Source organism: Mirounga leonina, unplaced genomic scaffold (assembly GCF_011800145.1).
Source record: "Mirounga leonina isolate KUSES-001 unplaced genomic scaffold, KU_Mleo_1.0 Mir_92, whole genome shotgun sequence".
Taxonomy (NCBI): domain Eukaryota; kingdom Metazoa; phylum Chordata; class Mammalia; order Carnivora; family Phocidae; genus Mirounga; species Mirounga leonina.
In genome coordinates this window covers 6803547-6816907 of record NW_023270852.1, presented here as the reverse complement: position 1 = coordinate 6816907, position 13361 = coordinate 6803547, and the positions used below count along the sequence as shown (strand labels likewise).

The window sequence follows — 13361 nt, the reverse complement described above, 5'->3', positions numbered from 1 at the left end:
TCCCTTCACTGCCCCCTTTTCCAACAATTTCCCAGAAACATAATGTGTATACTTACAGTTCATTTTCTATGAATGCATATATATATTCATATAGGATCCAACCATATATCCATATAGGATCTATCTTTCTTTCCTTCTTTCTTTCTTTTTCTTTCATTCAATGAATGAAATCCAATGTTTCTTTTTATTTATTTAATTCTTTTTTAAAAATTTAAATTCAATTAATTAACATAATGTATTATTAGTTTCAGAGGAAAGCCAATGTTTCTAAAAGAAACTATCTTCTAAGATAACTAACTTTTAAGACATTCTTTATTCTTCATGACTGGATAATAAGAATAGATTCTATTTTATTAGCTTCTACACAGATCAGTATAAAAATTGATACAATAAAGAATAAATTCACAAAGAAAAGGCATAGTTCTATTAGATATGCACTTTAAAGAAGGCAGAGAAATTTAAATGCCATCTTAGAAATCTATTCAAGTGTTAAAGAGCTTTAAAGGTGGTAGCTAATTAGAAAATATTAATAAACAAAATACCTTATTCTTCAGTGGTGACAATAGTGAATTATTACTATTTATGTTTTTTTCTGGCAAAAATAATGCTCAGTGAACATAGAAGATTTATTTATTAACCAGATGAATTGTTTGATATATAGAAACCTGAGTGCCCTTTGACTATCCTAGGAACCTTTTTCTAGAGTGGCTAATTGGCTTATTCTCTTCTATTATGCATCCCTTTAGTTCTTTCAAACAAGAATCAATTTATAAGCCTATGTCTAAAATTCAATTTTAAGTTCCTTTGGTTTCTTTGTTCCTATTATATGTTTTAAAATAGCCACATAGCAAGTCTTGTAGTAGGTACTCAATATATATTTGCTAACTGCTGCTGAAACATTCAGTCTTACCAATCAATATTTCTGGTTACCTCTTAGACAGTCATGCCGTGTGGGGCATATGTCAGGGAGAAAAAATAAAATGAAAAAGAGCAAGGCTTACATATCATTAAGTTCAGCTACTCTCCCAAGAAATTCTTCGTAAGTTAAGGAGCCACTTTCTCGAACCAATGTGACATGTTTTGCTACTTTTTCTGGTAACTTGTTAAGAACCAACTGTGTCTGATCTGAAATTTGCTGTCCCATGATGAAAGGATGTCTTGAAATCCAGAAACAGTGTTGCTTCACATAGTTACCTGTCAAATATATACAAAAGTTACTTTTATATACACTATAAAAACAGCAATATACTCATCCCTTCAAGAAAATAAGAAAAACTGGGAATACCGTTAAGTGAGAGTTCAGTAGACTTAAATGAGTCTAAGGTGGAGTTTATTTAAATGACTATATTTTTATTTATTTAATGATTTTTTTAGAAGATTTTATTTATTTATTTGACAGAGAGAGAGAGCAAGCACAACCAGGGGGAGCGGCAGAGGCAGAAGGAGAAGCAGGCTTCACTGAGCAGGGAGCCTGATGTGGGGCTTGATCCCAGGACCCTGGGATCATGACCTGAGCTGAAGGCAGACACTTAACCGACTGAGCCACCCAGGCATCCCTAAAGGACTATATTTTTATTTATTTATTTAAAAGATTTTATTTATTTATTTGACAGAGAGAGACACAGCGGGAGAGGGAACACAAGCAGGGGGAGTAGGAAAGGGAGAAGCAGGCTTCCCCCGGAGCAGGGAGCCCGATGTGGGGCTCGATCCCAGGACACTGGGATCATGACCTGAGCCGAAGTCAGACACTTAACAACTGAGCCACCCGGGCGCCCCCTAAATGACTGTATTTTTATTTTTTTATTTTTTTAAAGATTTTATTTATTTATTTGAGACAGAGAGAATGAGAGACAGAGAGCATGAGAGGGAGGAGGGTCAGAGGGAGAAGCAGACTCCCTGCCGAGCAGGGAGCCCGATGCAGGACTCGATCCCGGGACTCCAGGATCATGACCTGAGCCGAAGGCAGTCGCTTAACCAACTGAGCCACCCAGGCGCCCCAAATGACTGTATTTTTAAAGATTTATATTTCTATTTTTTTAAAGATTTTATGTATTTATTTGACAGACACAGCGAGAGAGGGAACACAAGCAGGGGGAGTGGGAGAGGGAGAAGCAGGCTCTCCGCTGAGCAGGGAGCTTGATGCAGGGCTCAATCCCAGGATCCTGGGATCATTACCTGAGCCGAAGGTGGATGTTTAACCAACTGAGCCACCCAGGCGCCCCTATATTTCCATTTTTTAAGATCAGATAGCAAATGAAAAAACAGGATTCACTTATCGGTAAGGTGGTAAACGTCTAATTCCTCTAATTTTGCCAACTCAAAACCATTACACACACACACACACACACACAGGCCACAGGCATTTAAGTGCTTGTATTTAATAGGAAGCTTGTTTACATAATTTCCCCAACATTTCCTGAATACTTACCATGTGTCAGACTACTAACTAAGGGCTTCCCATATATTACCACATTTATTTCCTACAATAACCCTAAGAGGTAGGCATTATTATATTCCTATTTTTACAGATAAGGAAATAGAGCTAAGTAACTTACCTAAAATGGTAAGTGGTTGAAGTGAACTTTGAACTTATGTTTTAGGACTCTTTTTTTTCTTTTATTTATTTCTTTGACAGAGAGAGACACAGAGAGAGACACAGTGAGAGAGGGAACACAAGCAGGGGGAGTGGGAGAGGGAGAAGCAGGCTTCCCGCTGAGCAGGGAGCCCGACGTGGGGCTTGATCCCAGGACCCTGGGATCATGACCTGAGCCGAAGGCAGACACTTAATGATTGAGCCACCCAGGCACCGCACGTTTTCAGATTCTATTGTTCATATTCTTGAGCACTATGATACACCAAGATATATAATCATGATATAATTACATTAGCCAAGTAACATTTGTTGTTGAATTACTTTATTTGTAAATGTGCAACTTACTTTTAATTGTAAAATATATGCAAATTAAACAGGTTTTTGGTTTGAACACCTAAGAAAATTAAAATATTGGACAATTTAACCACATCCCATTTTCTGCTTAGAAAAAAAAAAAAGATAGCACTTTCACTTTCTAACTTCTCCAGGCGTTTTAAACTTAAGAGTTTATATAATTTGTTTTCTAAGTATGAAGGTGATATTTTAGTTAAAAGGTCAGATCACTACTTTAATAATCTATAAATAAGTATAGTATAGATCAGTAAGTTACTGAATTGACTTAAAAATGTAATCACAAAACATTTATTTAACAACTAAAGTCTTGAAAGATATAAGTCTATGATTATGGCTAGAGAAGAATTGAATTTGTTTATTCTACAAAGCTTTTTCCTTTGGTAAATAATGATTTATCAGAATATCAAGTATTGAGAATGTGATTAAAATAGAAAATAGGGGTGCCTGGGTGGCTCAGTCGATAAGCGTCTGCCTTCAGCACAGGTCATGATCCTAGGGTCCTGGGATGGAGCCCTGCATCAGGCTCTCTGCTCAGCAGAGAGCTTGCTTCTCCCTCTCCCATTCCCCCTGCTTGTGTCCCCTCTCTCCCTGTGTCTCTCTCTATCAAATAAATAAATAAAATCTTTAAAAAAAAAAAAGAAAATAAAGTTTTAGTATTTTTGTCTATGCTGTCCTATTCCGTAACTTAATATGAAAATCTCTATTCAGGGGCGCCTGGGTGGCTCAGTTGGTTAAGCGACTGCCTTCGGCTCAGGTCATGATCCTGGAGTTCCGGGATCGAGTCCCGCATCGGGCTCCCTGCTCAGTGGGGAGTCTGTTTCTCCCTCTGACCTACCCCCCTCTCGTGCTCTCTCTTTCTCATTCTCTCTCTCAAATAAATAAAATCTTAAAAAAAAAAATCCCTATTCAGCACAAATACTACTACTAATAGTAAAAGCAGCTAATACTTGTGATCACTCCCATTGTGATCTTCTAAGTACACAATCTTCTAAGCACTTTACATGTATTTACGAACTCAGTCATTCATAACCCCATAATAACCATTTCATAGATGAAGAAACAAGCACAGAGAGGTTAAAGTAACAAAGTCACATAGCTAATAGGGTTTTTTTGTAATACAAAGTTAGAAGAAGAAAAAAGCAGAGGTCCCTTGGGTGGCTCAGTTGATTGAGCTGCCAACTCTTGATTTTGGCTGGGGTCATTTTCTCAGGGTGGTGAGATCAGCCCTGCCTCAGGCTCCCCAGCAGGGACTCTGCTTGAGATGCTCTCTCCTTCTGCCTGCCCCCACCAGCCCCTGCATGCGAGGGCATGCGCTTGCGCACACACACTCTCTCTCTAAAATAAATAAATAAATCTTAAAAAAAAGAAGAAAAAAGAATTTCAGTTAAAAAAAAATCTGATCCCCCTCCCCAAGAAATTCCATTTTATCTACTCACCAAAAACTATCATTTTTATTGTACACAAATTAACAGTCATATAAAGCAGGTTAAATAGTAACAATTTTGTAGAAAAAGTTTGCCAGGAAGTCTGCTTTATTATTTATTAAAAAATAATAAAACTCTAACTCTAAAATATAAAATATGTATAACTACAATATAAAACCATTCACAATAAGAGTTTTCAGTAACCATAAATATGTAAATTTGCTTTTGATATTAAAATTTAAGTTACTGTATTTGAGATTTATTCTTTTAGTCACATTAAATAAAGGAAAAGTACAATTATACTAAAAAAGAAAACCCAACAATTACTGTTTTGAATCTGAGCCTACTTGGCAACAATAAATATTACATTACAGAGATAAATGAAAGGAAGTTGTTGAGGAAGACCCAGGTCACCAAAAAAATCTCCCAAGGTGAAATTATGTATTTTAAATATAGCCAAGTGGATTTATAGTAACTGTATCCAAAGAGAAAGATCTTAGTTTAGAGATGGTCTCTGGGGTATTCAACATTAGTGATTTCTGGTTTCACAGCCTAGTAAAATATCAAAGTACCATGGTTTGCACATTTATTTTTATTCTGAGTAAAGATCGTTTCCAAAAATAGGCAAAAATATCCCCAAAACTTAACAAAAAATTTAAAATGAACCATTTATAATTTGAAAAGTAGAAGAATAATAAGTCTTTCCCAAGAAGGCAGTAACTTCACACTGACATATACTACACATATACATGTACATTTTGTCCTTGTTTTTCTTGTTCCAGTTCAAACGTATAAAAACATCATCAGGAGTTGGGGATGTGAACTGGTGGTGGGGAGCCACCACTGTACAGGGCCTTTTTAAGGCCATGGGGATACAATAGTGAGCAAAAGAAACATGGTTCTTGCCATCATGGAGCATATGATACAGTGGGGAAGAGATAACAATCACACCAATAAATACATAATTATAAGATGAGAAAAGCTAAGCCAAACAAGTACAGGGTACTACAAAAGCCTATAAAAGGGAGGCTTGACCTAGTGTTGTGTCAGGGAAATCCTTGGGCAAACAACATTTTATTTGAGATCAGTTAGAGTTAATCAAATAGGGGCAGAGGCATGGAAAGGAAAGGACATTGCAGGCAGAGGTTATAGAGTGTCTAATGTAGGAAGGAGCATGGTGCCTTTGAGGTAATAAAAAAAAGGCTAGAGTAACTAAAGCAGAGGGAGAGGGAGACCAGTACCAAGAGATGGTCTGTTTACCGTTTTACTGATGACCTGAAACAAGCCTGCAAGCCTGCCCATCGAAGTGGATGGTTAAAATTAGTATGAATGAATAGTGTCCACTGAGTACTAGGATCAAGACTGAAATTGATAATGATTTTCTGAAATGGAGTAAGTTATGTCAAATATGACTAAAAGTTAAACCCTGAATGTCTTGAAAAGTCAACTGCACAAAAACATAGATGCTTTAACTGCTTAAAAGCAGTTAAAATATAAAGTCTGAGGGTTTCAGTCAACATAAGTCAGCAGTAAAAGAAGGACAAGATGTTAAAATAGTCCTAAACACTTGCTAGAAGCAGATGTCCGAGCAAGACCCTAGTTCTGTTGTGTTCTGTAATGGGCCTACCACACTGAAGTACTGTAATCAGCCCTAGGCAGTTAAAGCTTTTTTTTTTTCTTTCTTTCTTTCTTTTTTTCTTTTAAGGGAGGGTTGGGGAGGGAGGGACAGGAGGGGAGGGAAAATCTTAAGCAGGCTCCCTGCCCAGCCCAGAGCCTGATGCGGGGCTTGATCTCACAACCCTGAGATCATGACCTGAGCTGAAATCAAGGGTTGGCCGACTGGGCCACCCAGGTACCCCTAAGCAGTCACACTTTTAAAGGGCATTAATCATTTTAACATAACCGGAAGAGTATACAAGATGTTACTGATCTAGAAAAGGAAACAAAGTGATTTATTCTAGACAATAATTCAGTAACAACCAATAGGTTTGTTCAAACATTTGAAGAGATTTCATGTAGAAAAGGAAGTAAGATTTATTTTATATAGTTACAGTGAAAAAAATGGCCAGTAAGTGTGAATTAGGCAAATTCAGGTCAAATAAGAAGTTCCTATCACCCACAATTATCCAAAGGTATTAAGGGCTGTCTTGTATGTCAGCTTGTTTTCATCGGAAGTGTGGAGGTGTTTAAATAAAGATTAGAAATTCATCTAATGAGTAAGTTTTAGAGATTTTTGCTTGGGTGAGAAATAGAGTAGATGACTTCTAACCTAGTATTTCATTCCAAAATACCGCCCCTACCAAACAGATATTTAAAAAGAAGCCGAGGTCACTTATTTATTGAGTTGAAAATGGTCCCTTTTGTTTCTGCATTGTTTTGATCTGATGCCCTAACTTTGAATAAGGTTTATAATTTGAGGCAGCATATTAACCTTTTATCTGGTAATCGCACTTGGTATCTGGGAAACCTAATCACTAACTCCTCTGATTAAAAGGCGACACTAGGGACGCCTGGGTGGCTCAGTCAGTTAAGCGTCTGCCTTCGGCTCAGGTCATGATCCCGGAGTCCTGGGATCGAGTCCCGACATCGGGCTCCTTGCTCAGCAGGGGAGTCTGCTTCTCCCTCTGCCTGCTGCTCCCCCCTGCTTGTGCTCTCTCTCTCTCTCCCTGGCAAATAAATAAATAAATAAATAAAATCTTAAAAAAATAAATAAATAAAGGCGACACTATTTAGACACTAAGAGAGCCTGGGCAGTGGTTCTCAACCTGGTTCAGTGGATAGGGTCTGAAATTTACAGTTCACTCTGAATACCATAAAATAATGATAATGATAAATATTAATACCCATCACTAGCATAAAAATATGGCTCTGTGATCTATATGCATTATAAAACCAAACCAAGGGTGCATGTTCACAAAAACAGTCTATTGTGGCCACCCTCTAGTCACCTGCCACTGGTTTTTCAGTGTCCCTCTTCGGTGACTCTGCACATTCTTTTATAAAATAGCACATATCATCAGTTAGGTCACTTGATCATCCCCCTCTGTGAGCTTCCTGAGGATAGTAGCTGTGTTCTCTCTTCTGGTAGATACATAAGCATACTATAAATGTTTATGAACAGATACAGTAAATATTGTTGACAGGGTTTATTATTGTTCACTTAGTATTCTTTTGACTCTTGCTAATTTGTTCATTCATCTAGTAATCACTTGGAGAGAAACTGAAATTTTAAAAATACATGAAAGAAAAAATATAAAATTGTAAAAATGTGTCACTAAATTAACTTGTACATAAATTGAGAAATATTCATTATTTGATATTATCAAAATAATTACCTCTAGATAATGGAATAGTAGTATAGCATAGGAATATAATTTGCAAACTACTGGCATAGATTCAGCAAAAGATAAATCTCCCGTAAAAAGATTTCAAAGAACTAGCAGCTCTCATACTACTATGCCACCTATAATTTAGTCCTTTCTGGCAGGATATAAAGGCACACCTTGTTTTATTGCACGTGGCTTTACTGTGCTTCACAAATATTGCCTTTCCACCCCCAACCCCAAATTGAAGGTTTGTGGCAACCTGCATGGAGCAAGTCTATTGGTGCCATTTTCCCAAAAGCATTTGCTCACTTCATTTGTTGTAACATTTTAGTAATTCTTGCAATATTTAAAACTTTTTCATTATTATTATATTTGTTATGGTAATCTGTGATCAGTGATCTTTGAGGTTACTATTGCAATTGTTTTGGGGTGCCATGAACTGCACCCATATAAGATAGCAAACTTAACTGATAAATGTTGTGTATATTCTGACTGCTCCATGGACTAGCTGTTCCCCTGATCTCTCTCCTTCTCCATTAGCCTCCCCATTCCCTGAGACACAACAGTATTGAAATTAGGCAAATTAATAACCCTACAACAGCCTCTAAGTGTTTAAGTGAAAGGAAGAGTCACTCATCTCTCACTTTAAGTCAAAAGCTAGAACTGATTAAGCTTAATAAAGAAGACATGTCGAAAGCTGAAACAGGCCAAAAGCTAGGCCTCTTGCACCAGTTAACCAAGTTGTGAATGCAAAAGGAAACGTTCTTGAAAGAAATTAAAAGTGCTACTCCAGGGAAAACACAAATGATAAGAAAGTGAAACAGCTTCATTGCTGATATGGAGAAAGTTTTAGTGGTTTAGATAGAGGATCGAACCAGCCACACCATTCCCTTACGCCAGAGCTTAATCCAGAGCACGGTCCTAACCACCTTCCCATTCTATGAAGGCTGAGTGTGGTGAGGAAGCTGCAGAAGAAAAGTCTGAAGCAAGCAGAGGTTGGTTCGTGAAGTTTAAAGAAAGAAGTCATCTCTGTAACATTTAAGTGCAAGGTAAAGCAGCAAGTGCTGATATAGAAGCTGCAGCAAGTTATCCAGAAGATCTAGCTCAGATAAGTCATGAAGGTGGCTACACTAAACAACAGACTTTCAGTGTAGATCAAACAGTCTTCTGTTGGAAGAAGATGTCCTCTAGGACTTTCATAGCTAGAAAGGAGAAGTCAATGCCCGGCTTCAAAGCTTCAAAGGACAGGCTGGCTCTCTTATTAGGGGCTAATGCAATTGGTGACTTTTTTTTTTTAAGATTTTATTTATTTATTTGAGAGAGAGAGAGTGCAAGCAGGGGCAGTTGGGGGAGGGACAGGGAGAAGCTCAATCCCAGGACCCTGGTATCATGATCTGAGCTGAATGCTTAACTGATCCGATGCTTAACTGACTGAGCCACCCAGGTGCCCCTGCAGTTGGTGACTTTATTTACTTTATTTTTTAAAGATTTTATTTATTGATTTGATAGAGACAGTGAGAGAGGGAACACAAGCAAGAGGAGTGGGAAAGGGAGAAGCAGGCTTCCCACCGAGGAGGGAGCCGAATTCCGGGCTCAATCCCAGGACCCTGGGATCATGACCTGAGCCGAAGGCAGACGCTTAACAACTGAGCCACCCAGGCGCCCCTGCAGTTGGTGACTTTAAATTGAAGCCAATGCTCATTTACCATTCCAATCATCTGAGGGCCCTTAAGAATTATGCTCACTCTGCCTATGCTCTAAAAATGGAACAATAAAGTCTGGATGATAGCACAACTGTTTACAATATGGCTTACTAAATTTTTTAAGCCCACTGTAGAGACATACTGCTCAGAAAAAAGGATTCCTTTCAAATTATTACTGCTCATTGACAATGCACCTGGTCACCCAAGAGCTCTGATGGAGATGTACAGTGAGATTAATATTGTTTTCATGCCTGCTGACACAACATCCATTCTGTAGCCCATGGATTAAGGAGTAATTTCAAGTCTTATTCGTTAACATTTTGTGAGGCTATAGCTACCACAGATAGCAATTCCTCTGATGGATCCGGGGCAAAGTCAAATGAAAACCTTCTGGACATGATTCACCATTCCAGATCCGTTAAGAACATTCATGATTCATGGGAAGAAGTGAAAATATCAATGTGAACAGAAGTTTGCAAGAAGTTGATTCTAACCCTTATGGATGACTTTGAGGGGTATAAGACTTTAGTGGAGGAGATAACTGCAGATGTGGTGGAAAGAGCAAGAGAACGAGAATTAGAAGTAGAGTCTGAAGATGTGAATGAATTGCTGCAATCTCATGACAAAACATCAATGGATGAGGAGTTGCTTCTTATGGATGAGCAAAGAAAGTGGTTTCTTGAGATAGAATCTATTTCTAGTGAAGATGTGGTGAAGACTGTTTAAATGAAAACAAAGGATTTAGAATATTATGTAAACTTAGTTGGTAAAGCAGTGGCAGGATTTGAGAAGTCAATTTGAAAATTGACTCCAATTTTGATAACATTACATGCTAGAGAGAAATCATTCATGAAAGCAAGAGTCAATTGATGAGGCAAACTTAATTACTGTCTTAGTTGAAGAAATTGCCATAGCCACCCCAACCTTCAACCACCACCCTGATCAATCAACAGCCATCAACACTGAGGCAAGACCTTCCACCAGCAAAAAAAAAAATTACGACTTGCTGGAAGCTCAGATGATGGTCAGCATTTTTTAGCAATAAAGTATTTTTTAAATTAAGGTATATACGTTGTTTTTTTTTAAAGACATAATGCTGTTGCACACTTTAAATAGACTACAGTATAGTGTAAACATAACTTTTACATGCACTGGGAAACCAAAAAATTCATTTGACTCGCTTTACTGCAATATTCACTTTACTATGGTGGTCTGTTACTGAACCTGCAATATCTCCAAGGTATGCCTGTAATGTGCTTTCAAAAAACCAGGATTGAAGGATTTTCTAAATAAAGAACAAATGTTATTTTGAAACTCATAAGGATGTCAAGGATTCCAAAAATGCCACATTCTCTAGTGGGTGGTAACATACACTTGATCACTTCTTTTTCTAACAAATGAATTGCTGTAGTTCAAATATTCATTACAAAGATATAAAAATCACATCATGGGTAACTGGCAAAACAAAAAACAAAACAAAGCAAAAACTTCCATGAATGTTTAAACCATATCCATTCATAAAAGGATTTAAAGCAATGTTAAGAAGCCTGAAAGTACAGTAAAATGACTAGGTGACAAGTACTGTAGTATTTAGAAAACCTCTCTGAAACCTGTTCTCCATGAACTTTTGTATCGACTTCTTTACTTACAAAAATGATATTTATAATTGAAATAATCAACTACTTTCATTGTTAAGTCAGCTTTAAGATGAGTAGTAAAAACTAAGTTCTAAAAACTAGATCCTTAAGGGTATTATTTATTTTATTACTCACTGCTTAATCAAACTCTAGATCTGTAAGCAGATATCAGCTGTTCGGCAAGACAAGAAATTAATAGCAACTATTAACAGATTCTAAGGCAACAATTAGACCAGTTACTATAGGAGCTGGAATACTTGTTCTGGGCTCAAAGATCTTAATTAGAAAAAAAAATTATAGAAAGAAAAATTACAAAAAGAGAGTACTTAAGATTAAGACTATGGATTTCTGATAGCACTGCTGTGTTTACTAAATACATTTCATATTTAGAAAAACACACCAACTATACTTGTAAGAACTCTCTCTGGACCTTCCCTGCCTTTTTGGGAGAAGGGGAAGGGAAGTGTATTAAGTGTTTAGACATGAAGTAAGAAGGATCAGGCTACACAGTTCACTTACACCAAATGACAAAGAACACATTTTGGAAACCTACGATCATATTCTGGAGGAAACTACTTAGAAACTGCAGTCAGGCAGAATCAAAGGAAAGGAGAAAAACCCATACTACTTTTGAGTTCTTAATTCAGAAAGCATCACTTCTTTTTTTTTTTTCCAGTATAGAGGTTACTGATTTAGGATCGTTGATCCACGGCACCTCATAGCCCAGATGAAATTCTGAATGGATGGAACTTATTTTATAGCAAGAATGGGCAGAGGAGAGCTGGAAAAGAATAACTTTATGCAGAAGATCTAAGACTTACAAACCATAGTAAGTGTTAAGGCAGCTTTATAAATACACCAGAGCGAAGAACATAGACTGAAATTTAATAAAAGGGCTGGGGATAAATTTGAATAACAGCAGTAAATCCACATTTTGTAATACAATACACATAAAAGAATAAATCACTTCAAAAGCTAACACAGAAGGCTTCCTTTCCAGGAATAGTTACTACAGGTATTAGCAAGGTAACTTTTTGTCTCCGACGGGGCCAAGGTAGCTGGTTCGACCAGGTAAGCCCTTTGGGAAGATGGGCAGTGTAAGATAATTTAGCAATGGAGGGCCAGCTAAGCAGACCGACCTGGCCATTTCTGAGCTATCGCCTGAGGCAAGGGTTTCTAATCTGGGGTGTCCAATGCGGCAGGGGCACACAGGTTTCTGCAGCACCGGTGTGTTTGCTATGCACACCCGCCACCCTCCGGCCATCCTAGCCGCCTCTGCCCCTCCTCAAGCGCACCTGCACTTTTAACCAACAGCTATGCCCGCTGGCCCACTGACTGCGCCGGCGGCAATATTCAAAAGCGGTTCCCGGCTCAAGGAGGACAAACTCTCTCCTGGTTCCACAGAATCACCCCTCCTCCGGGACAGGCCATCTGCAGCCCTGGTCACTGGAAACTGTCGGGTTGGGGACATAGCGTCCACGGAAAGGCCTCCCAAGCCAGCGCTGAGCCCTAAGCCGAGGCCTAGGAAGGGTGGCGGGGCCAGGCCTGTTTCCCCAATGAAGCGCCTCTCAGCAGCTGAGGACTGGCCGGTGTTTCTCCTCCCAGCCCTAGGGTCTTGGAGTAACAAGGAAAGGAAACGGCGAAAGGACAGCCCCGCGCAGCTCACCCCAGGTTCAAGGCATCGCGCTTCCGGCGGTAGCAGCTCCGCCTCAGCCCGCAGCTCAGACCCGCAGGCGGCGGCGACGCGAGCTCCGCCTGCGACTGGGTCGCACCTCAGTGACGCAGAAGCCCTGCCCCCAGCGTGTTGCCTGGAAACGGTGCCCAACCTCTCACCGCAGTTCTGCGCTCCCGCGCTCCCGCGCTCCCGCGCTCTCGCGCCGCTTTGTCTGAGGACCTTCGACGCCCGAGCCCCGGAAGCCGTCTGAGAAGGGAGGGTGGAGGCCCAGGAGTGGGCCGTGCCCGAGAGGCGGCGGGAGAAGCCACGCCTGGCAGGCTCTTTGAGGCGCGGCTCTGTGAGGTGGCCTTGGCTCCGGCCTGGCCGGCTGCCGCCTCTCCTGGCGCCGTCTCCCGAGCCGCTGTCGAGGGCCCAGCTGGTGACAAAGGCCGCACTGTATATCCCGGGTTTGGGCAAGGGTTGGAGTCCAAGCCACTCCTTATTAGGCCTCCAACCTCCCCCTGGTCATAGCTGCACAAAGGTAATCTTGTTACTTTACCATGAGGTGGGGCCGATTATAGTCACCTGGCTAGGTTAAGAAGCATAAAAGACTGTATGGAAAGTAATTAGCACAGGGTCCCAAAAGGTAAGCCCTCATAAATGGCAGCAA

At 39.6% G+C, this 13361-nt stretch overlaps 1 protein-coding gene across 2 annotated transcripts in view; it reads right to left on the bottom strand.

Moving 5' to 3' along the window:
• RNF141 (ring finger protein 141) overlaps positions 1–12804 on the bottom strand; it is a 37568-nt gene extending 24764 nt beyond the window's left edge. For both annotated transcript variants that reach the window (XM_034995160.1, XM_034995159.1), the window contains exons 1-2: positions 12704–12804; positions 1002–1194 (exon numbers count right to left, since the gene is read on the bottom strand). In XM_034995160.1, coding sequence (XP_034851051.1) covers positions 1002–1144 — 143 coding nt within the window. In that variant the 5' untranslated portion in view covers positions 1145–1194; positions 12704–12804. The remainder of the gene's footprint in view (positions 1–1001; positions 1195–12703) is intronic.
• Between the last annotated feature and the right edge of the window lie 557 nt (positions 12805–13361).